This window comes from Pelodiscus sinensis, unplaced genomic scaffold (genome assembly GCF_049634645.1).
Source record: "Pelodiscus sinensis isolate JC-2024 unplaced genomic scaffold, ASM4963464v1 ctg57, whole genome shotgun sequence".
NCBI classification, from domain to species: domain Eukaryota; kingdom Metazoa; phylum Chordata; order Testudines; family Trionychidae; genus Pelodiscus; species Pelodiscus sinensis.
Genome location: NW_027465880.1, coordinates 132,189 through 157,291, shown reverse-complemented (window position 1 = coordinate 157,291; position 25,103 = coordinate 132,189). Strand labels below are relative to the sequence as shown.

The following is a 25,103-nucleotide window of genomic DNA, read 5'->3' as shown; positions in this document are numbered from 1 at the left end:
GTGCCAGGTGCAGGGTCTGCTGGCTGGGTGCTGGCAGGCTTGCACCTGGCACGGGTACCGTAGCCAGCCCGTGCCCCTTTAAGGGGTCCGGGGCCGGGAGGGGGGCAGTAGAGTTTCCCTGGTGTTGGCCAGAGTGGCCACCAGGGAAACCTGGGGAGGACTAGCCTACCACTAGTTCGAATTAAGGGGCTACACAGCCCTTAATTCGAACTAGTAAGTTCGAACTAGGCTTAATCCTCGTAAAATGAGGTTTTCCTAGTTCAAACTAAGCGCTCCGATAGTTCGATTTAAATTCGAACTAGCGGAGCGCTAGTGTAGCGCCTATGAATGTTAGTTCGAACTAACGTCCGTTAGTTCGAACTAACATTGTAGTGTAGACATACCCCTAGTGACAGATGATATGTGAAAAGCTGAAGTACTCAATGCTTTCTTTGCCTCTGTCTTCACAGACAAAGTCAGCTCCCAGACTAGTGCACTAGGCAATGCAGTATGGGAAGGAGGTGGACAGCCCTTGGTGGGGAAAGAACAGGTTAGTAACTATTTAGAAAAGCTAAACATACACAAATCCATGGGCCCTAAATAGTTGCTACCATGCGCGTGAGCAGAAGGGCACGAACAGCACGAGGCGCTCACCGCACGTGCATGGTCCAGCTGACTACTGCTAGTGAAGACTCTGATCTGCGGCGCCAGGACAACCCGACACCAACAGCGGAGCACCCACGGGGACATCACTTGAAGAAGAACTTATGGATTAGCTCGGGGGGGGGGGGCGCGGGGGGGAACAATTTACAGGTGAGTGGAAGTGTAAAAGAAAGCATGGAAACGTTTGGTCTGTGTTTTCCACAATGGACATTCAACGCTGGCACTGCTAGAGTGAATGAGCATTCAGTGGAGACACTTCGAGATAGCACAGAGTTAACAGGAGTAAAAGTCATCTTAGCTGTTGCATTTGATATGGACTGGAAGCAAGGCAACATTAATTCTACAACACTTGCCAGGGCACAAAATATCACTAATTATTCAACTCTTGCTGAAGCATTCATATGGGCTACGTCTAGACTGGCGTGATTTTCCGCAAATGCTTTTAACAGAAAAGTTTTTCCGTTAAAAGCATTTGCGGAAAAGAGCGTCTAGATTGGCACGGACGCTTTTCCACAAAAGCACTTTTTGCGGAAAAGCGTCCGTACCAATCTAGATGCAGTTTTGCGTAAGAAAGCCCCGATCGCCATTTTCGCAATCGGGGCTTTTTTGCACAAAACAATACCGTGTTGTCTACACTGGCCCTCTTGCGCAAAAGCATTTGCGCAAGAGGACTTTTGCCTGAACGGGAGCAGCATAGTATTTCCGCAAGAACACTGACAATCTTACATGAGATAGTCAGTGTTCTTGCGGAAATTCAAGCGGCAAGTGTAGACAGCTGGCAAGTTTTTCCGCAAAAGCAGCTGCTTTTGCAGAAAAACTTGCCAGTCTAGACGCAGCCAGGCAGTATAACATAACTGAATCCATGACCTGATAAATCATGTTTAGATCTTCAAAGCTCAGTACCCCTCTGCTGCCTGATTGATTTTTAAGAAGTGCATGATCAACAGCCTGCTTGCAAGAAAGAGAGGAAAAGTTTTATCCAGGGTGTGTCTAGACTACAGGTTTGTTTTTTTTAAAAAGTGGCCTTTTTCGAAAAAAAAAACTTCCCCTGCATCTAGACTGCTGCCGCATTCTTTCGAAAGTAAATCGAAAGAACGCGGCAGTTTTTTCGACTGCAGAAAACCTCGTTTTACGAGGAAGAACGCCTTTTTTCGAAAGTGCTCTTTCGAAAAAAGGCACTATGTAATGCAAACTGTGCTTTTTCTAAAGAGAGTATCCAGACTGCCTGGGTGCTCTCTTCGAAAAAGCAGCTTGCTTTTTCGAAAGTACTGGTTGTAGTCTAGACGCTCTTTTGAAAGAGGCTTGTAGTCTAGACGTAGCCCCAGTGAGTTAACACAGTCAACACTTCTTGAACTACAGCTCTCAAGCCCTTTTTTATTTTACAAGATAGGGATACCTTAACTATTTGTCACAATAACGTTTCAGAGACAGAGTGCTACCACAGTGAAGTGAGTGGTGTAAAAACAAATAGTACAGCACATAGCATATTATGTGACAGTCACCAGAACTACTTGCATACGAATTTGTTAGAAATCAATTTGTTTACATAATTTCAAAAAAATCAACAGTTTACCAAAACTAGTTAGGCCCATCAATCCATAACAAATTTGTATATATATTTAAAAAACTGTTTACTTTTCTTTCTCCTCATAATAATATAATGAGATATACCATCTAATACAACTAGAAGGGACCTTGAGAGGTCATCAAGTCCAGCCCCTTACCCTCACAGCAGGACCAAGTACCATCCCTGATAGATTTGCCCCAGGTCCCCCTCAAGGACTGAATTCACACCCATGGGTTTAGCAGGCCAGTGCTCAAACCACTGAGCTATCCCTCCCCCTCATTGAAATGTTAATTATAATTTTTCACTTTTTGTTAACTGTCTGCTTCTGACACAGCATCTGTTTACAGCAATACTATAGAAAATAAAGACTGATCAGAACAAAGGAAGAAGAGTTGAAAAATTTCACTACCACTTTCATGAGTGGGTAAGGGGACAGGCATTGAAATTCCTCAGTCTACAGAAAATATATTCTGTATAAAGTCACCATCACATGTTCTGAACTAGATCTAACCCCCCCAAAAAGTGGCTGTTGGCATCCTTTTATCTGTGAGAAACTGTGGGAATTGCAAACCATCTACATCATAGACTACAATATCTCATGTGACTTAACAGGCCAATCGGAGATTTGCAGGATCTTTGGCAGTTATTGCAAATGTATACATCTTGGTTGGGAACTGCCTGCTTCCTTCAGGCTCTTTTCTCTTCACGCTGTAGGAGTCAGCTCCTGTCATGGACTTTGATACCCTGATAGAGACAATGGCACCACTTTATGATCGCTTGCCAAGATTTCCCATTGGTCAGGACTAATTCTAAATTCCTTCATATCTTGCTTGCATATGTCTTTATAGTGAAGCTTGGGACATCCTGTTCTTGTTCCCTCTGATAGCTCCCCGTATAGCACGTCCTTGGGTATGCATCCATCTTCCAACCTACTCAGATGGCCCAGCCAGCGCAATCATCTTTGCTTGAGCAGGGCTGTCACAGTTGGCAAATTTGTCCTTTGAAGAACCTCTGCATTGATGACTTTATCTTGACATTTGGTGTTGAGTATGAGGTGTACAATAACATGGGTGGAAACTGTTCAACCTTTTCTCCTGATGACCATAATTTGTCCATGTTTCCCCACCATACATGAGTGCGCTGAGGACACAAGCTTAGTACATTAGCATTTTAGTCTTGATGGTAAGCTTGAGTTGTTCCATGCTCTTCTAGTTAACCTACTCAATGTGAACATTTAGTTTTTCATCCAGTGAGAGATTGGTGGTCACTGAAGAACCTAAATAGCTGAATTTTTGACTATTTCCTGCTGATTCGCTTTTAAGGTAATTGAACGATCTTGTGGAACCCTTGTCCCAATACAACTGCTTTCTTAATGCTGATGGGGAGTGCAAATGCCTGACAGGTACTTGAAAGGAGGTCCATGAGTTCTTGTACCAGATCTTCGTTGTGGGCTATGAGGGTATCAGCAGCAGCAAATAAAAGTTCCCCGATTGGCACCTTCTTGACTTTGGTCTTTGACTTAAGTCGGGACAGACTGAAGAGTTTACCCTCTGATTTTGTGTGGAGATACACTCCATCTTTCATGTCCTTAAACCCACAGTTCAAGAGTGCTGAGAAGATGACTGCAAAGAATGTAGGGGGAAGAACACAGCCTTGCTTCACTCCACTTTTTCCATCTGAAAACTGTCTGAAGTGGACCTATACAACTGGACAGCTGCTCTCAAGTCTTACATGTTCATTCCACAACAGCATAACAGGTTGGTAGACATCTTTTCTAATATTGCAAACAGACCTGCTCTGCTGTGTCGAATGCTTTGGTTAGATCCACAAAGGCAATGTACAATGGACATGTGACAGGTTGGGTCACAGAGATCCCCTTCAGACTGTCACTTGATGGGCTGATCATACCACTGAGCCTGCCTACCTGCCCTCTGGGGGGCTCCACCACCCTGTCCTGTTGAGCCAGAAGCACTGGTCTTCCCCTAGAAAAGGCAGATAGTTGGAACACAGCCCCCAGTAGATTAACAGACACCAAACAACTCAGCTCTGAGAAGGCTCAGTCACAGGCACTTGACAGAGCACCAAGGGGCACAGACCCAATAGGACTAAAGCCCCGAATAGATTTGTCTCTGTATAAACTTTACGCATAGTGAGTGAGCTCATAAGATGTTTGCCCCATTTATCAATGAGAGATCTACAGAGCTGTTATTGGGGGGGGCGGGAGAGGAATTATTTACACCGGGTTTGTGTCACATGGCTACGGGGATGACATTGTCCCGGGTGGGGTGGTCCCCCTCGACCTTATCGCAGTTATCCCCACCTTTTTCTCCCCAGCTGGTGCCTCTATTCCCGCCCCCAAAGTCTGTCTGCTCCTTCCCTCTAAGTCCTCTCGTGGGGATCCTATAGACAGGGCAACATAGTTCAATAGTTACTATGTGACCCAATGGTCACAGTCCATAACTCACCCCTATTGGCAGGGCAGCACAGTTCAATAGTCCATACAGGATCCAATGGTCACAGTCTATTTGTGGGGGAGTAGATAGGGGAAAAGGTTTACATCCCCCCCACAGGGGGGTCCAAGCCCTTCCACTCCACTGGACCCCAGCCCAGGGCCCTGTTAGTGGCTTACTCTCACCACTGAGTCAGCGGGGAAACCCTAACTGCAGCACACTGACTCCTCAACAGCGGCTTACTCACCTGGTAGCCGTTGTCGCTCCTGGGCTGCTTCCTGCTTCCCCAGGTCTCGGTTCACTGGTGAGTCTCTGTTTCGCCACCACTCTCTGTGTTCTGGCTACTTCCCCTTATTTCCAAATCCAGCGTGGTCTCTACAGACGTCTGGTCTCCAGCCTGGGTGGCAGCGCCCCAGCCTTTAGGTAATCGCTGGGGCTTGCAGGGAGCTGGCTCAGCACGTCTTCTCCCTCCGGCTGCCAGCCCCAATTGAGCTGAGCTGCTCCCTTTTATAGCACTGCAGCCAGAGCATGCCCAGTAAGGTACAGGGGGCGTGGCCTCCTCTGCTCTCAGGGCAGGTTTAAATGGGTAGCAGGTTTAAAACTAATAAGCGAAAGTTCTTCTTCACACAGCGTGTAGTCAACCTGTGGAACTCCTTGCCAGAGGAGGCTGTGAAGGCTAGGACTATAACAGAGTTTAAAGAGAAGCTGGATAAATTCATGGAGGTTAGGTCCATAAAAGGCTATTAGCCAGGGGATAAAATGGTGTCCTTGGCCTCTGTTTGTCAGAGGCTGGAGAGGGATGGCAGGAGACAAATCGCTTGATCATTGTCTTCGGTCCACCCTCTCTGGGGCACCTGGTGCTGGCCACTGTCGGTAGACAGGTTACTGAGCTAGATGGACCTTTGGTCTGACCCAGTACGGCCATTGTTATGTTCTTATGGCTGAGTTAACCCCCTCCTGCTCAGTACTGGGGGAGTATGCCCCATCACAGTTTGATAGTAAACAAAAGCTTATTTTATTAAGTATAAAAAGCAGCATTTAAGCAGTTGCAAGTGATAAGACAGATCAAGGTAAGTTACTAAGCAAAATAATACACAACATGCCAGATACGCCTAATACACTAAGGGTACGTCTACACTACAGCGTTATTTCGAAATAGTTATTTTGAAATAAGATATTTTGAAATAACGCATCTACACACAAAATGCATTTCGAAATAGCATTTGGCTATTTCAAAATAGCGCGTCCACACTGAGTGGACACTGAATCATATTTAAGGCCGGCTGGAACCAGTTTCGGCAGGGCATCAGGTCAGGAGTTACTTTGTGTGGCTGCTGCCTGAGGCTATCTGAAGCCTGTGCTTAAAGGGACCACCCCGGACAGCCGGTTCTCAGGTTTCCCTGCTTGCTTGCCTACCTCAATGAGGGAGAGCAAAGCATTTTTTTCTCTGCGTGCTCTGGTTGCCCTCACTCAGGGCACCACAGCACTCTGCAACATGGAGCCTGAGCTGCCCCTGGGCACTCTGGTGCTTCTCTTGGATGCGTTGCTGTGAGCCTGGCTGCACTTTCTGCAGGCTACCATCTGGGAGGTCCATCGGGGGGCTGTCAGTATCCAGGAGGCCTTGCAGGAGAGCTTCCACCCTGAGGAGCACTAAGAGCCTCCCTGGTCTGCCCCACTGGGGGCTTGTGCCTCATTCCCCCCTCATGTCCTTCCACTTACCCCTCCCTTACCCCCCTTCCTGATGTCAAATAAAATACATGTATTTTCATGAACACAAACTCTCTTTATTTAACAAAACTGGGGGGGGGGATGAAACTGGTGAGACTGAGGAAAGGAGGCGGGAGAGGGCAGGAGAGAGGGTGGGAGAGGGGAGGGGGAAACCTGGGAGGAGGGAGCTGGAAGGGGGAAGCAAGCGGAACAAGGGGGAGGGGAAGCTCAGGGTTCAGGGGTGGGGGTCTCGCCGGGCCAACTGTCTCCCAGCACCGCGGGGGCGGGGGCGGAGGGTGTGGAGGGAGAAGCGGGAGGGGGAGAAGGAGTGGGAGGAGGAGCAGTAGCTGGGGAGGCAGCAGGCACTGGAGTGGTAGGAGGCAGCATGGTCTGCACCAGGGTCTGCAGGTGCTGGCAGATGACACGGCCCTGGGCAAGCTGTTCCCACCACAGCTGCAGGTCTTCTTGCACCCAGTGCTGGAGGGTGCAGTGCAGGACTCACAGTGCCCCCAGGTGCTGCTGTTGGTACCCCTCCACTGCATGGGTGGTCCTGCGGAGTCCTCGGGTGTGGGAGGATGTCCCAGGCGGAGTGGTGCACCCTGCATGCACAGCTGGTGTGGCTGTGGAGAAACAAGAGAAGTGGTCAGTTATCCCTGGGGACACAGTGGGTGAAGCCCAGCACCCCCATGCAAGGTGAGGGCGACCGTTCCCTGCACCATCAGAGCCATTGTGCTTGCACAGAGGCCATGTTCGGAATGTCCTGCTATCCCCGGGAGTGGGAGCTGCCCTGAGACCGCACCCATGCCCCTGTGCTGTATATAGTGGGGGGGGGGGGGGGGGGGAGATTTCCCCTGCCTCTGTGTAGAGTGGCCTTGTGGAGGGAGGGTGTCCTGCTGTGTCCCACCCCAGAGTCAAGAATGTCATGCCTCTTCACACACACACACACACACACACACACACGTGTGGCTAACAGGGTAAGGCCCCTGTGTGGCAGCCAGCTGGGGCCACATACCCAGGGGTGGCACAGCACATGCTTGCACATGCACAGGTTGCTCCATGATCCATGGACAGCAAGGCCCACACGCGCAGTCCCTGGTTTCTGTCCCCCCCTCTCCCACCCCCGCATAAGGAGACAGTGATGGCACTCACCTGTTGTTGCCTCCCTGGCCTCAGATGACACCAGCAACAGGTCTTCTGGGGCGGCTCGGGGGTCCTGGCTGCTCAGCATGCTCCGTCTGGTCTGCTGCAGCTCCTGGGTCTCTTCCTCCCCCTCCTTGATGCCCTGGTCAGGGACCTCTGCCCCAGGGTTGACAACCACTGGGGGGGCATGGACCGTCCTGCCCCCCAGGATGCAGTCCAGGGTGTTGAAATAGGGGCAGCTTGGTGTGTGCGCCCCTGGTTGGGAGCTGCCCCCTGTGGCCCTGGCATATGCCTGCCGAAGCTCTTTTATTTTCATCTGCACCTGCTCCTGGGTCTGGAAGTGGCCTTTGCTGGCCAGGCTGGCAGTTATCCTGCCATAGACTGCTGCATTCCTCTGTCTAGTGTGGAGATCATGGATGTTGGAGGATTCCCCCCAAACCTCAATGAGGTCCATGATCTCCACCCTGGACCAGGCTTTCAGCTCAGTATCTTTCACTATAGGAATGCTAGAATTAAAAACAGACTAAAACAGATATGCAAAAAGTTTATACAATATTCCCATTTACCAAAACAGGGCAATTTTCTGACTGGCAATTACCTCTGCCAGTGATCATCAACATCAAGTAAAGAGTACCTGTGTGAGGGTTGGCATATATTCACAACTGCTGATCAAGGACAGATTAAAGTGATCATTAACAAATTGACTGACTTCTGAGTGGGTTTTTTTCCTACAGAGGGATGAAAGGTGGCAAATTTCCAAAGTGCTTTATTTCTTAAGAACATCTTTCCTTGAAAGCTAACATTCATACTATCAGAGGGTATGTCTACACTACAGCACTAATTTGAACTAACTTAATTCGAACTAGTGCATCTAGACCTAAAAACTAGTTTGAATTAGCGTTTTGCTAATTCGAACTAGCATGTCCACATTGAGTGGACCCTGAACAGAGGTTAAGGCTGGCTGGAAGCAGTGCCGGCAGGGCATCAGAGGAGGACTTAGAGCGTGGAGATGCTGTCTCAGGCTAGCCGAGGGCTGTGCTTAAAGGGACCCGACCCCCACCCCGGACAGACAGTTCTCAGGGGTGCCCCGCTTGCAAAGCAGTCCTGGCTTGGAGTGCCCGGAGTACCCACACTGGGCACATCACAGCACTCGGCCATCAGCCCGGCTGCACTTGCCGCAGGCTGCCATCTGGGGAGAGGGGGCAATTGGGGGGCTGCAGGAGAGTTTCCACCCCGAGGAGCCTGCAGAGCCACCCCAGTCCTCCCCATCAGGGGCTCATACCCCATTCCTCCCTCACCTCCTTCCACTTACCCCTCCCTAGCCCCCCTTTCTGATGTACAAAATAAAGGACACGTGTGGTCAAAAATAGAAACTCTCTTTATTGAACAAAACTGCGGGAGACTGAGAAAAGGAGGTGGGAGAGGGGAAGAGAGAGGGTGGAAGAGGGGAGGGCAACTAAAATGATCAGGGGTTTGGAACAGGTCCCATATGAAGAGAGGCTAAAGAGACTGGGACTTCTTAGCTTAGAAAAGAGGAGACTGAGGGGGGATAGGATAGAGGTCTCTAAAAGCGTGAGTGGTGTGGAGAGGGTGCATAAAGAAAAGTTCTTCATTAGTTGCCATAATAGAAGGACTAGAGGACACCAAAGGAAAGGAATGGGTAGCAGGCTTCAAACTAATAACAGAAAGTTGTTCTTCAGAAAGCAAAGAGTCAACCTGTGGAACTCCTTGCTGCAGGAGGCTGTGAAGGCTAGAACTAGAACAGAGTTTAAAGGGAAGTGAGATCAAGTCATGGAGGTTGGGTCCATGGAGTGGTATTAGCCAGGGGGTAGGAGTGGTGTCCCTGCCCAAGGTTTGTGGAAGGCTGGAGATGGATGGCACGAGACAAATGGCTTGGTCACTGTCTTCGGTCCATCCCCTCCAGGGTCCCTAGGGTTGGCCGCTGTCGGCAGACAGGCTACTGGGCTAGATGGACCTTTGGTCTGACCCAGTACAGCCGTTCTAAGCTCAGGGCTCAGGGTCGGGGGTCTCACTGGACCACCTTGATTTTCATGCACACCTGCTCCTGGGTGGCCAGGCTGGCAGCTCTCCTGCCCTAGACGGCCACCTTCCTGTGTCTAGTGCGGAGGTCATGGATGAGGTCCATGATCTCTGCACTAGACCAGGCGGGCGCCCGCCTCTTGTGGCCCCAGGCAGGCTCCCGGTAGCCGCCAGCCTGGTCCCGGGAAGAGGCGGAGGGCTGGGTGGCAGCGGGTGGCTGGCTCGAGCCATGTCACGTGCAGGATCTGCTGGCTGGGTGCTGGCAGGCTTGCACCTGGCACGGGCACCGTAGCCAGCCTGTGCCCCTTTAAGGGCTCCGGGGCTGGGAGGAGGGCAGAAGAGTTTCCCTGGTGGTGCCCAGAGTGGCCACCAGGGCAAGCTGGGGAGGGCTAGCCTCCCACTAGTTCGAATTAAGTGGCTACACAGCCCTTAATTCGAACTAGTTAATTCAAACTAGGCATTTGTCCTTGTGGAATGAGGTTTTCCTAGTTCGAATTAAGCGCTCCGCTAGTTCCAATTAAGTTCGAACTAGCGGTTTGCCTGTGTAGCACCTATGAAAGTTAATTCGAACTAACGGCTGTTAGTTCAAATTAACTTTGTAGTGTAGACATACCCTCGAATTTCTTTACGAAACAATTCATATTTACTATATTATATATACACACACCAGTTTACCAGTAATCTTATTGAAAGGGTAATATTTAGATCTCTGGTATGTATGCTCCTCAGGGCACTTGAGTTCAAGAAAAGCAGGTATTTTAATCAACTTTTTTTTAAAGTTAGTAAATGTCCAAGGACTCCGTCTCCTAGCTCTGGAACCACTACTTTATTTAACAAAAATTTCTGCATACTGAAGTATTTAAGTCTTTGCCTTGAGAGAAATTGTCTGTTTTTGTGACCTGACTTCTAGACATTTGGACCAGGTTCCCCAGTCTGGAACTTACTGCTAAACTGGACAGGCTGTGCCACACTGACAGTGTGAAAGCGGGTTGTGTCTCCTCTTCCTCGATTGTGCCTGGAATCCACATTTTCTTTTCCATGATAAGATCGTTGGTCTCCTGTCAAGCCTAGAGAGAAAAGAAACACACATACAAGGCAGTTTTTCCATTTACGCAAAGGTAAATTCTTTCATGAAGGTCTCTTCACATTTGAATTAAAAAACAGACAAAACAAAAAAGTGACCACAGTAATTATGTACTTCAGTTGTACTGTAGTTGCTTGTAAGACAGCAGACAAACTATACAGAACATTCAGGGGGTAGCCAAGTTAGTCTGTACAGGATAAACTTAAACAACAAGTGGTCTGGTAGCACTTTATAGACTAACAAAACATGTAGATGGGATCATGAGCTTTTGTGGGCACAGCCTACTTCTTCAGATGACTGGAGTTTTGAGTTTAGGATGTGCAGACCCAAAATAAATAGGGGAGAAGGAAGAGGAGGGAAGGAAAAAAAAGAAGGGGGTGGGAAACAAGGAACAGAGGGTATGAAAATATCAAAGGGAAAAACAAGTAGGCAGAACTGGTAACCTATAAGCACCTAAAGATTGGATAGTTAAAAGAAGCAGATAAGGATCATAGGATAGCAATTAGATAGGAAGGGTACTAACACAAGAACCTACAGACAAAGAGTTGTTGGCACCTTCATTGAATGTTAGGTTGATAATGTCCCAGCCATACGTTATCTCGATTGAGGAGGCCATCAGTGTGAGAATTGAATTTGTGGATGAATTGTAATTCCAATGCCTCTCTGTGTGTTCAAAACATCAGTAATCTACCTGAAAACACCATCCTGGTCACCATGGACGTAGAAGCCCTTTACACCAACATTCCACATGAAGATAGATTACTGGCTATCAGGAACACCATCCCCAATAACAGCACTGCACACCTGATTACAGAGCTCTGCGACTTTGTCCTCACCCACAACTACTTCCAATTCGGAGACAATTTGTATCTCCAACTCAGCAGCACAGCCATGGGCACCTGCATGGCACCACAATATGCCAACATCTTTATGGCTGACCTTGAACAACATTTCCTCAGCTCTCACCCCCTAACACCCCCACTTTACTTACGCTACATTGATGACATCTTCATCATATGGACCCACAGAAAAGAGACTCTTGAAGAATTTCACAAGGATTTCAACAACTTCCACCCCACCATCAACCTCAGCCTGGACCAGTCCACACGAGAAATCCACTTTCTGGACACTACAGTACAATTAAATAAATGACAAGTTTCCACCACCCTATACTGGAAACCCACCAACCGCTTCACTTCCCTTCATGCCTCCAGCTTCCATCCCAGCCTCTGGGAAGGTGACTGACGGCAACCTACCCTGGGTCTTAGCCTCCCCAGGCAGGCGCTCCAGCCAGGCCTCTGGCTTCCTCGGAGACTAGCCTCTGACTGAGCTCCCAGGCAGCCTTCTTATAGTCCTAGCCCCGCCCTTTGACTTCCGGTCAGGTGAGGGGGTGGAGCTAGGCTGGCCCCAAAATGGCTCCCAGAGGGTTTCTTCTGCTTCCAGCTCAAAAAGCGGCCATTCTTTACCCCCACTCCACTTGTGAGAAGGAGTAGAGGAAGCGGGGTGCAGGGGCTGCTCTCTTCCTTCTCCCCCCACCCCGCTGGTTCCTGGTTCCTGCTCCTGCACCAGCCGGAGTCCTCCCCACCCAGCTGCCTGCCCGCCCGCCCGTCTGCTGAGGCCTGCTCCCCGGACGTCGCTGCACCCCACCACCACCACCACCACCACTGCTACCACCACCTGCTGCTGTTGCTGCCTGGGGGGAGAGGGGGGGCCTGCCAGCTGCCCTCCCTCTCCCCTCCACCACTGCTCCAGAGAAGGAGGACCCCACCAGCACCCACCACCCGGAGGCCTTCCACTGCTGCCTTGCTGCTGCTGCTGCACCCCGCTGAGGGGGAGAAGAGGAGATCATCACCATCAAGAACTGTGGAGGGGGTTCGTTTACAGACTGAGCTTTTTCAATCCGCTCCGGGGTGGTGGTGAGTTGAACTGTTAAAAGTGGGGCTGGGGGAGAGGCTCAGAGCCCTCCCCCAGTCCAGTTGCCCCCCCACCCCACCCGCTGCCACCACCCCCAAGGCCCCCTCCACCACCCCTTACCATCTGGACTGTCTCTTCTCCCCCTGGTGGGGTTAGCTGCCCTGCCTTCCACCTGGGACTCTGCTGCAGCGGTGGGCGAGGTTGAGCCCCACACAGTGCTCGTGGGTGTGCTCCCTCCCCCCTCTTCTGGACTTGGCCCCCCTCCCTCAGCTACATCTGGCTGGGGGGCCACCCTTACCCCCGGTCACCCACCCTACCCCAGCAGCTTGGTTTTTCCCCCCACCGCCTGCCCCTCCTTGTTAGCTTAGTTTGGTTCCTTCCCTCCCTTCCCAAATCCACTTACCCACCACACCTGCTCCCAAAGTCATCTGCCACGCCCCTGCCCCAGCCAGCCCAAGAGTGTGTGCCCCGCCCCACCCAGCTGTTGTTTGCCTCCATTTTATCCCTCCCCACCCCCCCAGCCACCCCCCAGCCCTTGAGCACCACCCGATTTGCCTCGCCCCCTCCCTGCCCTGAGGGCTTGTGCCCCCGCCCCTTTTTAGTTAGCTCCCTTGTTCACTGCACCTCCCCAACGGCCCCATAACCCCCCCTCCCCCCGTATCCCAGTGCAGCCGGAGGAGCCGGCCCCCGCCCTGTACCCGTTACCTTGCCCCCTGTCTGCCCTGCCGGCACCCTCCTCCTCCGCTTCCAGCCTTGCGGGGAGGAGTGGTTGCTGGCCCCTCGGTTCCCCTGCTCTATCCGCCCCTTTTGGTTCTCTCCCTCCCAGCAACCAGTCGGCGGGAGGGAGTAGTTGCCCCCCTTTTTCCCCTTCTCCCCTTCCCTCCCAATTATACGCCCCCCCCACCCTCCCCTTCCCTTGCGTGCCCCTGACCCTGTATTAGCGCCCTCCTCCTCTGCTACAGTCTCAGCAGGGAGGTGAGGCTGCTAACTCCTCTCCCCCCCCCATATCTTCAGTTGCCCTCCCCAAAACCAGCACCCTCCCTCTCTCCCACCCCCTCCATTTCAGACACCCTCCTCCCTCGCCTGCTGTCTGGTGGGGAGGAGCGGTGAACCCTTGCTCCCCTTCCTGTTATCTGTGCCTCCTTCCTACCCCCTTCCATGATGGAGGCAGTCCCTACCACGGCCCCCTCGTTACCACCAGGCCCGACAACTGCTGCGGCTGACCTCCCGACCCTAGGCCCGAGCTCCGCCGCCGCCACGGCCGCCGCTCCCTCACACACGGGAGCAACCATCACCTCGGCCGGAAAAAAGGGCGGGGGGAAGAAAAAGGGCAAAAGCCCGGCCCCGAAGGCCAAATCCATCACGGCCAAAGCCGCCCCGCCCTCCGCAGTCCCTCCTTCCCCTGCTGTCCCCTCCACCAGCTCTGGGGGTGACACAACTAAGGCCCCCAGAGCGTACGCCCAGGTGGCCGCTGCTACCCCCTCACCTGCCCCGTCATCGGCCCCGACTGCCGCCTCCAGCTCCATCCCTGGCGGCCGCGGCCCCTTTCCCACCATGACCAGGAGGCACGGCGTCCGCTGCCTCCTGGTTGCCGCCTCGCCCCACATGGAAACCTACGTGCGGGCGATGGCGAGGGTGGTGGGGGCCTCGGCCGTGGTGGCGGCCTCCAAGATGTACGGCAAGGCGGTCTTCTTCCTTGCCTCGGAGGCCGCCGCCCAGGAGGCGGTGGAGAGGGGCCTGGCGGTGGGAGGCGTGCACGTGCCCCTCGAACCTCTGGAGGACCTGGGCGTACGGGTGGTGCTCACCTCCGTCCCGCCCTTCCTCCCTAATGCCGCCCTGTTACCTTCCCTCTCCACCCTGGGGAAGCCCATCTCGACCATCAGCCCTCTCCCGCTGGGCTGTAAGGACCCCGCCCTCCGCCACGTCCTATCCTTCCGCCGGCAGGTACAGCTGCAGCTGCCGCCGGCGGCGCGTGGCGGGGAGGCGCTCGAGGGGTCCTTTATGGTGCCCTACCAGGGGGCCCATTATCGGATTCATTACTCCTCGGGGGAGACCCGGTGCTTCCTCTGCCGGGCGATGGGGCACGTCCGGAGGGACTGTCCCTTGGCCCGGTCGGAGGAGGCGTCCGGGCCCCCCGGGGCCCGTAAGGGCGCCGGCCCCACCACCGCCGGCCCCCCTGGTAGTCCGGGATCCGCGGCCGCCCCTCCTCCAACCGACGGCCCTGCTCGGGAGCCAGAGGCGTCCCCTCTGGCGTGCCCGAGCGGGCAGGCGGGCCCCACCTCTATTAGGTCAGTCACCGCGGGGCCCGAGGAGGAGAGGGTGGCGCGGTTGCCGCAGGGCGAGGGAGAGGGCCCTCCCCGGGTGGAGGTATCCCCTTCCTTCCCACCCTTGCCACAACGCCGTCCCCGAACCCCAAAAGTGCCCCCCGGCCTTGCCCTCGCTGACCGGCCCTCCACTTCCACCTCGGAGGGCTGGACGCTCGTCGGGGGCAAGCGCAAAGCCCGCCGGTTGCGGGCCCAATCTCCCCCCTCCGATGAGGAGGGCGGGAAGGCCCCCCTCCGAAAGATCCCGAGGGGGGCCGGCGCTGCCCAGAGCGCCCCCGACGAGCATCAGCGGGAGGCGCCGGCCGAGAAAGCCGCGGCGGCGAGGGGGGACGACGCCGCCCCCCCTGCGGAGCTTCTCCACGAGGAGGCCTCGGGTGGAGCCCCCCCGACCCCGGTTCCAACTGAGCCCCCCTCCGTCCCCGCTGAGGTAATTGTTGCCTCGGCGGCCGGAGGGGAAGGCTCCGGGGCCGAGGGGATGGAGCTTAGCTCCATCTTCGAGGAGATCGAGGCCCTGGGTCTGACCCCGCTCACCCAGGGGGAGGACGACCCTCCGCCAGCGGGCCTCGGTCTGGGCGGCGACTCTATGGCGCCGCCCCCTCCTCTCCCCGATCCCGTGTCCCAGGTGGCTGACCCCGTCCTCACGCTCGGGGCGCCCCTGATACTGCCCTCTGGCCCGGCCGACTCGAACGCCGGAACGGATGCCGCCGAGCCCTCAGGGGCGACGGCTGGCGCCGAGCGGCCGGGTCCCGGGGTTGGGGGTGCCCCCTCTCCAGCTACCGAGGCGGGGCAGTCATCCCCCTTTCCCGTTGGGGGCCCAGCAGAAAATGCCAGCCAGGCCGACGCCGAGGCATTAACACTTGCCTCTCCACCTGAGCCCGGCGTCGGCGCGGGCCCCCTTCCTGTTCCCGACCCCCAACTTCCCATTCGGGAGGCGCCGCAGCCCGGTGGGATTGCCACAGGGGACCCTTTCCCAGACCCCGTCCAGGATCCCGATTCCCTCCCATGTCCCGATCCTCCCCCTACTCCCGCTCCCGCCCTTTATGAACCCATCTCCAGCCCCGAGTCCTCCCCTGTTCCCGATCCCTTTCCTACCCCCACCTCTGCCCCATTCCCTGTCCCCGACCCACTGTCCGGCCCTGAACCTACCCTTCCCCCCGGCTCTGCCGTGGAGGTAATCCCTCCCCTGCCGTCCCCCCCTTCTTTTCCCATCCTGGTCCCCGTCATGTTGCCCGATCCGTCCCTACTGCCCCCCCAAACATCCGCCAGTGCCACCCCCGCGAGGGCCGTCTCGTTCCCGCTAGCTGCGGGCGGCCCTTCGGGGGTCGTTTTTGTATCCCCGGTCCCCAACCCGTTGGGGGCTGCCTTGTTCCCTCCGCCGCCTCCTTCCCTGCCGGGGTCGGGGGCGGGCAGCGCGGCGCCAGCAGCAACGGCGCCGCGTCGGGGATCGGATCCCTGTTTGTCCGTCTCCGTGGCCCGTGAGCTTCATCCGGGGGCCCGGACGGAGGAGAATCCTGGTTCCCCCTCGGTGCTGAGGGGCGAGCTGCGCCAATTCCTCGCGGATAACCGCGGGGCGAAAGGAAAGGTGCAGCTCGCCCTCCAGCGCTGGGGGGACTTCCACTCCATCCTCCAGGCCACTAGAGCCTTGTTGCAGGAGGGGAGAGGGACCAGTAGGCAGGACGACGCGGCCCACCGTCAGACCCGCAGGTTTCGGGACGCTCTCCTGACCTTCGGGTCGGGGAGCGGTCTGCTGCGGGGCCTGCGTGAGGCCGCCGACTCGCCTGTCCGCGAGGATCTACCCCAGCCCTCACTATGAATTCTACCATCTTTGCAACATTGAATGCCCGGGGCTGTAGGGCGGGTCTCCGCAGGAACCGGGTGCTCTCCTTCCTTCGGGAGGGGGGGTACTCGGTGGTTTTCCTGCAGGAGACCCACACGACTCCAGCCGTCGAGGCTGGCTGGCGGCTGGAGTGGGGGGACGGGGTGTATTTTAGCCACCTCAGCGCCCGCTCGGCCGGGGTGGCCACCCTGTTCTCCCCTGCCCTACGGCCCGAGGTGCTGGGGACCGCCGAGGTTGTCCCGGGCCGCCTGCTGCACGTCCGGGCCCGCGTGGAGGGGCGGACGTTGAACCTGGTCAACGTCTATGCCCCGAACGCGGGCCCGGACCAGGTCACCTTTTATCGGCAGGCGGCCACCTTCCTCGGCACTCTGGATCCTCGCGAGGGCCTGGTCCTGGGCGGGGACTTCAACACCACCCTCGATGACCGGGACCGTGTAGGACTCGCGAACTGCCAGGCCGCGGCGGACGTCCTCAGGGAGATCGTGGAACATCACTCCCTGGTGGACGTCTGGCGAGACCACCACCCGGACGACAGTACCACCTTCACTTACGTCCGGGTGGGGAAAACACGGTCGAGCCACTCCCGGTTGGATCGCATTTACCTATCACGATTCCATCTGGCACGAGCCCACTCCTCCAGCATCCGGCCGGCCCCGTTCACGGACCACCATTTGGCGTCCGTGAAGGCCTCTCTGACTTCGGAGAGGCTGGGGCCGGCCTATTGGCATTTTAACAATAGCTTGCTGGAGGACGTGGGCTTCGTGGCGTCCTTCCGGGAGTTCTGGCAGGCCTGGCGGGGGCAGCGGCCCGCCTTTCCCTCGGCGCGGCGATGGTGGGATGTGGGGAAGGTGTGCGCCCGGCTCTTCTGCCGTGACTACTCCCGGGGCGCCAGCCGGCGGAGGGATGCGGCGATAGAGCAGCTGGAGCGGGAGGTCTTGAAGCTTGAGAGGCGCCTGGCGTCCGCCCCCGAGGATCCACTCCTCCGCGAGGCGTGCCGGGAGAAGCGGGAGGAGCTCCGAGCCCTGGAAGATCACAGGGCCCGGGGCGCTTTTGTCCGATCCCGCATCCACCTCCTTCGGGAGATGGATCGCGGCTCCCGCTTCTTCTATGCCCTGGAGAAAAGGAGGGGGGCAAAAAAGCACGTCACCTGCCTCTTGGCGGAGGACGGCACCCCCCTCACGGATCCGGTGGAGATGCGTGGAAGGGCCAGGGCCTTCTACGCCAGTTTGTTCTCCCCGGATCCGACCGAAGCCGACGCCTGCAGGGCGCTCTGGACCGAGCTCCCGACGGTCAGCGCGGGCGACCGAGACCGGCTGGAGCTGCCTCTCACTCTGGCCGAGTTCTCGGAAGCCCTCCGTCTCATGCCCAACAACAAAACCCCGGGCATGGACGGGCTGACCGTGGAGTTCTACCGCGTGTTCTGGGACGTCCTCGGCCCGGACCTCGTCACCGTCTGGGCCGAGTCCCTGGAGAGCGGGGTCCTCCCTCTGTCGTGCAGGCGAGCGATGCTCGCCTTACTGCCGAAGAAGGGGGACCTCCGCGACCTACGGAATTGGCGTCCCGTCTCGCTCCTCAGCACGGACTACAAGATCGTAGCGAAAACCATCTCGCTGCGACTGCGGTCCGTGCTGGCGGACGTGATCCATCCCGACCAGACCTACACCGTCCCGGGCCGTAGTATATTTGATAACTTGTATTTGGTCCGGGAACTCTTAGAGCTCGGGTGTAGGGACGGCTTGTCGTTCGCCCTCCTGTCCCTGGACCAGGAGAAGGCGTTCGACAGGATGGACCACGGGTATCTCCTGGGCACCCTGCAGGCCTTCGGCTTCGGGCCCCGGTTTGTGGGTTTTCTCCGGGTGCTGTACGCCCTCGCGGAGTGTTTGGTCAGGCTCAACTGGACCCTGACCGAGCCGGTCAGCTTCGGGCGGGGGGTACGTCAGGGGTGTCCGCTGTCGGGCCAGCTGTACGCTCTGGCGATCGAGCCCTTCCTCTGTCTCCTCCGTAGGAGGTTGACGGGGTTGGTGCTTCGGGAGCCGGAGCTGCGGCTGGTCCTGTCGGCGTACGCCGATGACGTGCTCCTCGTGGTCCAGGACCCGGGCGACCTGGCGCGGGTGGAGGCTTGCCAAGCCGTCTACTCGGCAGCCTCCTCCGCCCGGGTCAACTGGGTCAAGAGCTCTGGCCTGGTGGTCGGGGACGGGTGGCGGGCCGGCTCCCTCCCACCCGCGCTTCAGGCCATCAGGTGGAGCGCGGGTCCGCTGCTCTATCTGGGCGTTTATTTATCCGCCACGCATCCCTCTCCGCCGGAAAACTGGCAAGGTTTGGAGGCCAGGGTGGGTGAGCGGCTGCGGAGATGGACGGGACTGCTCCGGTGTCTCTCCCTTCGCGGGAGAGCGCTGGTACTCAATCAGCTGGTCCTGTCCATGCTCTGGCACCGGCTCAACACCCTGCGCCCGGCCCCGGAGGTCCTGGCCAAGCTCCAGAGGGCAGCTTTGGGGTTCTTTTGGCCAGGACTGCACTGGGTCTCTGCAGGGGTCCTGTCCCTCCCCCTGGAGGAGGGGGGTCAGGGCCTGGTCTGCATACGCAGCCAGGTCCGGACCTTCCGCCTCCAGGCCCTGCAGAGACTCCTCTTCAGTGCAGGTAGTCCGGCATGGGGCACCTTGGCGCGCGCTTTCCTCCGCCGCCTCCGAGGGCTCCGATACGACCGGCAGCTCTTTTTCATCCACCCGAGGGGTCTTCCGCGAGACCTCTCAGAGCTGCCGGAATTCTACCAGGACCTCCTCCAGACCTGGAAGCTGTTCTCGGCGACCAGGTCCGTTGTGGCCTCCGAGGGGGCAGACCTCCTCGCGGAGCCCCTGCTCCACAATCCAGCCTTGTGCGTGCAGGTGGCGGAGTCTCCCTCGGTGCGCCGGAGGCTGATCCTGGCAGAAACCACCACGGTCGGAGACCTCCTGGACTACGACAGGGGGGACTGGGTGGATCCCCGAGCGCTCGCTCGGCGCATGGGGCTCTCCACCCCTCGAACTCCCCTGCGCCTACTCCAGGAGGTGAAGGCGGCTTTGCCGCGGCCCGCTCTCGACTTCCTGCAGCGGTCCTTGCGAGAGGGTACACCCCGCCCCTCCCCTCCTGCAAAGCCTCCGTCCCTTATTATTGGGCCCCTGTTCCACGGGCCCCCCCCGGCCTCCCCACCCCTGGACCCCCAGCCGGCTGCAAAATCTGCAGCCGGTCTGTTTCCAAGCCGCGCCAAGGCAACATCTGTACACGCTCGTGCTCCACACCCTGCATTTCCCCACCCTCGTGTCCCGCCCTGATACCAAATGGCGGGACTATCTAAGACCCGTAGAGGGTGGGGAACCCCGATGGGCCAGCGTCTATTCCGATCTAATTCCGCGGCCCATCGGGGACATCAGTTGGCGGCTCCTTCACGGAGCCGTGAGCACGGGCGTGTACTTGGCGCGGTTTACCCCCATCCCAGACACCTGCCCCTTCTGCGGCGTGAGGGAGAACCTGGCGCACGCCTACCTCGAATGCGCCAGGTTGCAGCCCCTATTCCGGCTCCTCCAGAACCTCTTATTGAGGTTCTGGCTGCACTTTTCCCCCCACCTATTCATTTACGCACACCCTATCCGTGGCCCCACAAAGTCGCGAGACCTCCTCGTCAACCTCCTCCTGGCCCTAGCTAAGAGCACCATCTACAATACCAGGAGGAGGATGCTAGACGAGGGGGTTCTCTGCGACTGTGGGGCCTATTTCCGCTCCTCCCTTGTGTCACGAATCCGAGCGGAGTTCCTCTGGGCGGCGTCCACTGGCTCCATCGACAGCTTTGAGGAGCAGTGGGCGCTGTCCGGGGTTCTCTGCTCGGTGTCCCCATCCGGCTCCCTTATTTTGAACCTCTAACCCGCACTCCTTGATCCTTTATTCATTATTTGTCCCAAGGAATTAGTTGGACATGGGTCCAGTGTCCCTCCCATAAGGCTGGGGAGGGGCTTTTAGAAGGTGGGCGGGCTTCGCCCGCCCACCATCCCATGTTTTCAAATAGACCAGCACCCACCACCCGGAGGCCTTCCACTGCTGCCTTGCTGCTGCTGCACCCCGCTGAGGGGGAGAAGAGGAAACCACTGAGAACTGTGGAGGGGGTTTGTTCACAAACTGAGCTTTTTCAATCCGCTCCGGGGTGGTGGTGAGTTGAATTGTTAAAAGGGGGGCTGGGGGAGAGGCTCAGAGCCCTCCCCCCAGTCCAGTTGCCCCCCCCCCCAACCCCACCCGCTGCCACCACCCCCAACGCCCCCTCCACCACCCCTTACCATCTGGACTGTCTCTTCTCCCCCTAGTGGGGTTTGCTGCCCTGCCTTCCACCTGGGACTCTGCTGCAGCGGTGGGCGAGGTTGAGCCCCACACAGTGCTTGTGGGTGTGCTCCCTCCCCCCTCTTCTGGACTTGGCCCCCCTCCCTCAGCTACATCTGGCTGGGGGGCCACCCTTACCCCCGGTCACCCACCCTACCCCAGCAGCTTGGTTTTTTCCCCCACTGCCTGCCCCTCCTTGTTAGCTTAGTTTGGTTCCTTCCCTCCCTTCCCAAATCCACTTACCCACCACACCTGCTCCCAAAGTCATCTGCCACGCCCCTGCCCCAGCCAGCCCAAGAGTGTGTGCCCCGCCCCACCCAGCTGTTGTTTGCCTCCATTTTATCCCTCCCCACCCCCCCAGCCACCCCCCCAGCCCTTGAGCACCACCCGATTTGCCTCGCCCCCTCCCTGCCCTGAGCGCTTGTGCCCCCCCTTTTTAGTTAGCCCCCTTGTTCACTGCACCTCCCCAACGGCCCCATAACCCCCCCCCCCCCGTATCCCAGTGCAGCCGGAGGAGCCGGCCCCCGCCCTGTACCCGTTACCTTGCCCCCTGTCTGTCCTGCCGGCACCCTCCTCCTCCGCTCCAGCCTTGCGGGGAGGAGTGGTTGCTGGCCCCTCGGTTCCCCTGCTCTATCCGCCCCCTTTGGTTCTCTCCCTCCCAGCAACCAGTCGGCGGGAGGGAGTAGTTGCCCCCCCTTTTTCCCCTTCTCCCCTTCCCTCCCAATTATACGCCCCCCCCACCCTCCCCTTCCCTTGCGTGCCCCCGCCCCTGTATTAGCGCCCTCCTCCTCTGCTACAGTCAGCAGGGAGGTGAGGCTGCTAACTCCCCCCCCCCCCCCCCCATATCTTCAGTTGCCCTCCCCAAAACCAGCACCCTCCCTCTCTCCCACCCCCTCCATTTCAGACACCCTCCTCCCTCGCCTGCTGTCTGGTGGGGAGGAGCGGTGAACCCTTGCTCCCCTTCCTGTTATCTGTGCCTCCTTCCTACCCCCCCTTCCATGATGGAGGCAGTCACTACCACGGCCCCCTCGCTACCACCAGGCCCGACAACTGCTGAGGCTGACCTCCCGACCCTAGGCCCGAGCTCCGCCGCCGCCACGGCCGCCGCTCCCTCAGACACGGGAGCAACCATCACCTCGGCCGGAAAAAAGGGCGGGGGGAAGAAAAAGGGCAAAAGCCCAGCCCCAAAGGCCAAATCCACCACGGCCAAAGCCGCCCCGCCCTCCACAGCCCCTCCTTCCCCTGCTGTCCCCTCCACCAGCTCTGGGGGTGACACAATCAAGACCCCCAGAGCGTACGCCCAGGTGGCCGCTGCCGCCCCCCCACGTGCCCCATCATCAGCCCCGACTGCCGCCTCCAGCTCCATCCCTGGCGGCCGCGGCCCCTTTCCCACCATGACCAGGAGGCACGGCGTCCGCTGCCTCCTGGTTGCCGCCTCGCCCCACATGGAAACCTACGTGCGGGCGATGGCGAGGGTGGTGGGGGCCTCGGCCGTGGTGGCGGCCTCCAAGATGTACGGCAAGGCGGTCTTCTTCCTTGCCTCGGAGGCCGCCGCCCAGGAGGCGGTGGAGAGGGGCCTGGCGGTGGGAGGCGTGCACGTGCCCCTCGAACCTCTGGAGGACGTGGGCGTACGGGTGGTGCTCACCTCCGTCCCGCCCTTCCTCCCTAATGCCGCCCTGTTACCTTCCCTCTCCACCCTGGGGAAGCCCATCTCGACCATCAGCCCTCTCCCGCTGGGCTGTAAGGACCCCGCCCTCCGCCACGTCCTATCCTTCCGCCGGCAGGTACAGCTGCAGCTGCCGCCGGCGGCGCGTGGTGGGGAGGCGCTCGAGGGGTCCTTCATGGTGCCCTACCAGGGGGCTCTCTACCGAGTCCACTACTCCTCGGGGGAGACCCGGTGCTTCCTCTGCCGGGCGATGGGGCACGTCCGGAGGGACTGTCCCATGGCCCGGTTGGGGGAGGCGTCCGGGACCTCCGGGGCCCGTGAGGACATTGGCCCCACCACCGCCAGCCCCCCTGGTAGTCTGGCCTCCGCGGCCGCCCCTCCAACCGACGGCCCTGCTCGGGAGCCGGAGGCCCCCCCTCCGACGTGCCCGAGTGGGCAGGCGGGCCCCGCCTCTACACGATCTGTCTCTGCGGGGCCCGAGGAGGAGAGGGTGGCGCGGCTGCCGCCGGGCAAGGGAGAGGGCCCTCCCCAGGTGGAGGTATCCCCCTCCTTCCCTCCTTTGCCACAACGCCCTCCCCGAAAATCAAACGTGCCCCCCGGCCTTGCCCCTGCTGACCAGCCCTCCACCTCCACCTTGGAGGACTGGACGCTCGTCCGGGGGAAGCGCAAAGCCCGCCGTTCGCGGGCTTCCTCTCCCCCCTCCATTCCCTTCTCTCCTATTTATTTTGGGTCTACACATCCTAAACTCAAAACTCTGGTCATCTGAAGAAGTGGGCTGTGCCCATGAAAGCTCATGATACCAGTTACATGTTTTGTTAGTCTATAAAGTGCTACTAGACTATTTGTTGTTTTTTAAGTTTATACAGAACATGCTAATATGAAATACCTACCATTGAAAAGAGCTAAACAGCTACAGGCAGGGCTCAACAAATAATACAATCTACTCGCCCGTGGCGAGTAGATTGTAACCCGGAAGAGCCGGGTTCGGGCGATCTCTGCATGCGCAGATCACCAGACAGCGCGGCTGCCGAGCCCTGGTTACAGGAGTCTTCCTGATTAACCTAAATATGTCAGGATTACAACAAATGACGTTTTGTGCACAGAATCTGACATGCAGCAGTTTTAGCAGTTCCAGCAAATGCATCATTCCTTGCCTTTTTAATCTAGTCTTCTTTGCCTAGAACAGTCTACTCTCCAGCTGCTCAGTTTCCATACATTTTTAAAAGCTTTTTCAGAACTCTTGGACAATATTAAGATGCCTATCAAGGAAATCATCTAACAGAATAACAGTTTTCCACTTACTCCCAAGGCAGAGGACAGTCTAATTTCTTGAGCTAAATAACAGCTCACACATATTGTAATGAAAATGTTTTCTACTTTTATGAAGAATGATGGCCCCTTTAAAGCAGGGGTGGGGAACCTAAGGCCCGGGGGCTGCAGCCTGGATCTGGCCCCAGAGTCTCGGGGCTTCCCCGCCCCCCGGAGCATTGAAGATCCTGCACTGGTGCTCCAGCCCCCCTGCCATCCCACCACGGGGCTGGAGTACACAAACTCTGAAGGCACGAACCAGCAACCTGCCAACGTATGCAGCCATTCGGAGCAAGTAAGTCTTCCCCTACAAGGGGAGCCAACGGGTATGCCCTAGCTGCAGGGTAACCGGCCCAGCAGGGTCATGTCCCAAACTAAGAGGGCCCACAAAGGGACAGCCTCACAGAACAGGTCCTGACCATCCCACCTCAACAAAGGGAGAAATCTGTCTCCCCAGGTTAGGGGGTGAGCTGCATGAAGCACCCCCCTCAAGCTCCATTCCCAACAATCTAGCCACTAGGCTGCCTGGCTGCTGAAGGCCCTATCTCAGGTCCCTTCTGGCCTTAAATTCTAAGAGGTAGGAAACAGACATATGGGATTTTCAGGTCTCTCCTCCACATCGGTCTTCTCTCCTGAGCCTCCAGTCTCTCGCTCCGTCTCTCTCTCCTCCTACTGCCTCGCCCTCTCTCTCTCAGCTCTCGTCCACCTCCTGCCTCTCTCTATCTCTCTCTCTCTCTCTTCTCCCCCCTCCTGCCTCTCACTCTGTGTTTCTCTTCTCCTCCTCCTGCTGTGTCTCTCTCTTGCTGTCCTCCGCCTCCTCTGTTCTCCTCTCTGTCTCCTCCGCGTCCTCTGTGTCTGCTCCACTTTCCTCCTTTTGAATCCGGCACCCTTTCCTGATGTCAGAGATGCATGCTCGTCCAGGCCCCGCCCCCTGGCTGTTCCCTCTGGGCGGCGCTGTTGCCTCCCGCCGTGGCGCTCGGCTGACTTCTACGCCACTCAGCTGGGCCGCCGCATGGCAGCAATCGGCGCAAGTGACCGTTTGGGCCCTGCGCTCCCCGTGCTGCATGGGGAGCGCGGGGCCCA

The 25,103-nt window shown here is 57.5% G+C and overlaps 1 protein-coding gene across 1 annotated transcript in view; it reads right to left on the bottom strand.

Moving 5' to 3' along the window:
* Positions 1-25,103, bottom strand: part of LOC102461266 (integral membrane protein DGCR2/IDD-like) — a 196,408-nt gene that overhangs the window by 100,381 nt on the left and 70,924 nt on the right. The window contains exon 5 of the mRNA XM_075915986.1: positions 10,491-10,613. Within this exon, the coding sequence (XP_075772101.1) occupies positions 10,491-10,613 (123 nt within the window). The remainder of the gene's footprint in view (positions 1-10,490; positions 10,614-25,103) is intronic.